The 3,667-nt window shown below is 45.1% G+C and overlaps 1 protein-coding gene across 1 annotated transcript; it reads right to left on the reverse strand.

The window, feature by feature from the left end:
- LOC135652976 (lysM domain receptor-like kinase 3) lies at positions 1–3,215 on the reverse strand. The gene is made up of 10 exons (XM_065174376.1): positions 2,552–3,215; positions 1,890–2,102; positions 1,420–1,559; positions 1,256–1,345; positions 1,067–1,172; positions 825–976; positions 660–757; positions 443–581; positions 253–351; positions 1–165 (listed from the first exon to the last, which is right to left on the reverse strand). Exons 1-10 carry the CDS (start codon positions 3,213–3,215, stop codon positions 1–3), a joined length of 1,866 nt encoding a protein of 621 aa, XP_065030448.1.
- Between the last annotated feature and the right edge of the window lie 452 nt (positions 3,216–3,667).

Genomic DNA, 3,667 nt, shown 5'->3' on the forward strand with positions numbered 1-3,667 from the left:
TCATCTTCCCGTAAAGATGCCACTGAAGACTTGGCTGTTGCCACCGAGTGATGCTTCCCACTCTATAGAAGCCATCACTATCTGTGATAGGTTCGTTGTGATCTCCCTCATCTCAGGTCTGCTTACGGGATCATCACTCAAACACCACATCGCCACGTCCACCATCTAAAAATGGATCACCGACAGGCCATTACTGCATCAGTATCACAGAAATAATGCAAGCGAAGTAGCACTTAACCATGGAATACGAACCTTCCGTACTTCTTCCGTAGGGTAGACATGATCAAGATTTCGATCGATGATCTCTTCCAGAGCAGCATTCGGATCGTCCGAGGCGGAAACTTCTTTCATCTGATGCGGTTTAATTATCACATGATTAGCAGTTAATTGTTGCGTATAATTCTCAAGCTGGAGGAGAGAGAGCTCGAAGAACAGCGCTTACAGCTGTAACCAGTGATCTCATCTTGCAAGCATCTTTCTTGTCGGGAATGAGAGCTCTTTCTCCCGTAACAAGCTCAGCAAGAACAACTCCAAAGGCAAACACATCGGATTTGGTGCTCATCTGAAGCTCCCTAACAGACCTGACGACAGAACAAAACGCAATAGATCAAAGGAAACCACTTCATCACGAGAGACTACTGAATGATATCCATACGAACTCTGGTGGAAGGTAACCAGGAGTTCCAACCAAGCGAGTCGCGAAACACCAGTCCTCATCACTTTGCTCCACAAGCTTTGCCAGCCCAAAGTCTGCAACCTGTTCCAAGAACCAATGAGAAGAACACATGAAGAACCTTAAGGTGTGGGCCAATGCAGATACTCACTTTTGCTCTCAGCACACTATCCAGCAGAATGTTACTGGTCTTTATATCGCGATGAACGCAGGTGGCTTTGGTGTGTTCATGGATGTACTCGATTCCCCTGGCAGCATCCAATCCGATTTGTGTTCTTGCAGTCCATGAGATAGGTTGATGACCTGCTGGGGCGGTGGTTTCATATATATGCTTTCAGTTTGCATTGCACTGTCGAAGATTATACTGAGGAAGGCGATTGCTTGGGTGCTAACCTTTGAGCAGTGGATCATGGAGATGGTCGCTCAAGGAGCCATTCTGAAGATACTCGTAGACCAAGTAAAGGTGGTCATCTCCTGCTGCATAACCAATCAGTTCAACCTGACAAAAGACTTCATTGCAATCAAGTGTGGGGTTGAAAGGCATTTTTTTTGTTTCTTACAAACTTATAATCATTAACCTACCACATTTCTGTGATGCACTTTGCACAACACATTCAGCTCAGCGAAGAACTCCTTGGATTTGCTTGACTTCATCTTTTTGATGGCAACTTCCTGTGAACACAAAACTCGCTTTTCAGATGTTCCTCCGCTTCGGGAATAAAGACTGAGCTTGAAATTTCGATTACCTGTGTTCCCAAGATTCCCAAATACACACTGCCGTACCCTCCTTCACCAATCTTTCTCGAATCGTGGAAGCTTGCTGTGGCTCTATCAACCTCTTCCAGACTAAACGTCACAGGCCTCTCTGACATGAATGTCGAGGTGCCTGCACAAGTTTCAAGCTATGAGGGATTGAGAACCAATGTGGAACGTTAGATTTATTTATTTATTTTGAAGAATTCGAATGCAACTCAAAAGGTTTTCTTTTTTAAGTTGTGGATCAAATATATTACAAGTTAAATAACTTCTTCGATCCTTAGTAATACTCTTTAATCCTTTCTAATATAAAACTATTCATTTCAATCCTTAGCAATTCTTAGTTTACTAAGCTTAAACCACTAAACATATATTATTATTTAACTCTTTCATTTCGCAAACATAAATATTTGTCATCTTTCTACACGTCTAGTTTGACTCTCTTTTCCTTATGGTTTACCTTCACCACTCTTGGATGGAAGAAGCTGGCTCTGCAAGGCTGTGATGAATCTTGCACTTGAGTTCTTGCTCACGGTTACGTTGAGACTCTCGGCGGTGGATTCGTCGTGTCTCCTCCTTCGGTAAAGGCAAATCGATAAACCACCGAACACCATGAATAGTACGGAGAGAGAGACGCCGAGGATTATCATTGCAGTCTTCTGCATTCCTGATTCTAATGATCAACATAATTTTATTAGTAGAATATTAGTCTGTGAAATGAAGAGGGAAATATGACTAAGAAAAGAGTTTTGTCGTACAAAAATTTAAAGAATCAAATAAAATATATTCGAGTTGGATCATAACTTAACAATAGAACTCTATATATTTATGAACTCTAATAGAAAAAGGATGAATGATTTATTACATTAACTTTGTAACCAATAATTAAGAAACTTAAGTTGTTGGAAAAAGGATTATTACAAACTTTAATAGGAAAAGATGAATAGTTTATTATACTTCAACTTCCTTTGCTTTTTGTGTTAATCTTGATCTTATTTTGTGAATTAGATATACTAATTTAAACCTTAAATAATCTAATTAATCTTCGATTAATATGTGTCTTCCTTATAAATATAAATATAATCCTAACATCAAGAAATTAATGTCCTCGGCTACCTTTACCTTTGGGAGGAGGAGGAGGAGGAGGAGGAGGAGGTGGTGGTGGTGGTGGTGGCGAACCATGCACGCCCATGGGCACAAACAACAACTGCCCGGGATTCAAGAAGTCGGGATTCGGCATCAACTCCGGGTTCATCGCCTTGATCGCCTCGACGTCCGAGTCCAACAGCTCGGAGATGGACGTCAGCGTGTCGCCGGACTGCACCGCGTACGACACGACCGACGTCGCCGAGCACCCGCAAGGGAGGCGCACGGTGATGCTCGCGAAGTCGGTGATGTTCTCCGGCACCCGCCACGCCAGCCCGCTGAAGACCACGTCCGTGACGCCGCTCGCCGTGTCGTGGGGCTGCACCAGGTACACGGTGTCGTGGAACAGGGCCGTGGCGTTGCCGGCCGCCTCGCACGCGCACGGCACGGCAACCAAGAAGTCGGTCGCGCCCGAGGGGCGCCTGATGGGCTCGACGAGCGACGCGTCGGCGGAGTAGCGGGCGGCGGTGTCCGAGGCGTTGTGGCCGCGCGGGACGACGTAGAGGAAGGCGCTGCATGCGGGGACGGGAGAGGGTTTGGGGCACTCCATGGGGTTCACCGCTTGGACGTCAGCCTCGCCGTGCGGAAGGAGGAGGAGGAAGATGAAGAGGAGGAGGGAAGTGTGCCACCAAACAGCCATGACCGGTTCTCAGACCTCAAAACGCTTATCTATACGTGTGTGGTGACGTTGTTGTGTCCGTCGGAGTGCCTTGGCCATGTATGGAACGTGGAGTTGATATCATCCACCATTGGCTCCTCCGAGCTTTGGAAAGACCGCTGCGTGCTGATGACCATTGTCTCGTTTCCTTGGATTTTTGTGAAGCAGATGGTTTCGGCCTTCTGAATAACTAATTGGAGTCATCTATCTCCATCTTTCTTCTTCGATTTTGACTCACTCGAATCAAATCCCTCAATATCTTCATCTAATTACTTACTATATAACGTCACTAATCCTTCCTGACCTTTTGAGATTTCTAATACTACAAGTTGACAATCCAACGCGCTCTAGTTATCCAAGAAATAGAGATTATGTTCATTAGGAACCACGAAGATGAGACAACATGCGCATGAACGAGATCAAACCATTCACGA

The sequence above is a fragment of the Musa acuminata genome, chromosome BXJ3-11, assembly GCF_036884655.1.
Source record: "Musa acuminata AAA Group cultivar baxijiao chromosome BXJ3-11, Cavendish_Baxijiao_AAA, whole genome shotgun sequence".
Classification (NCBI taxonomy): domain Eukaryota; kingdom Viridiplantae; phylum Streptophyta; class Magnoliopsida; order Zingiberales; family Musaceae; genus Musa; species Musa acuminata.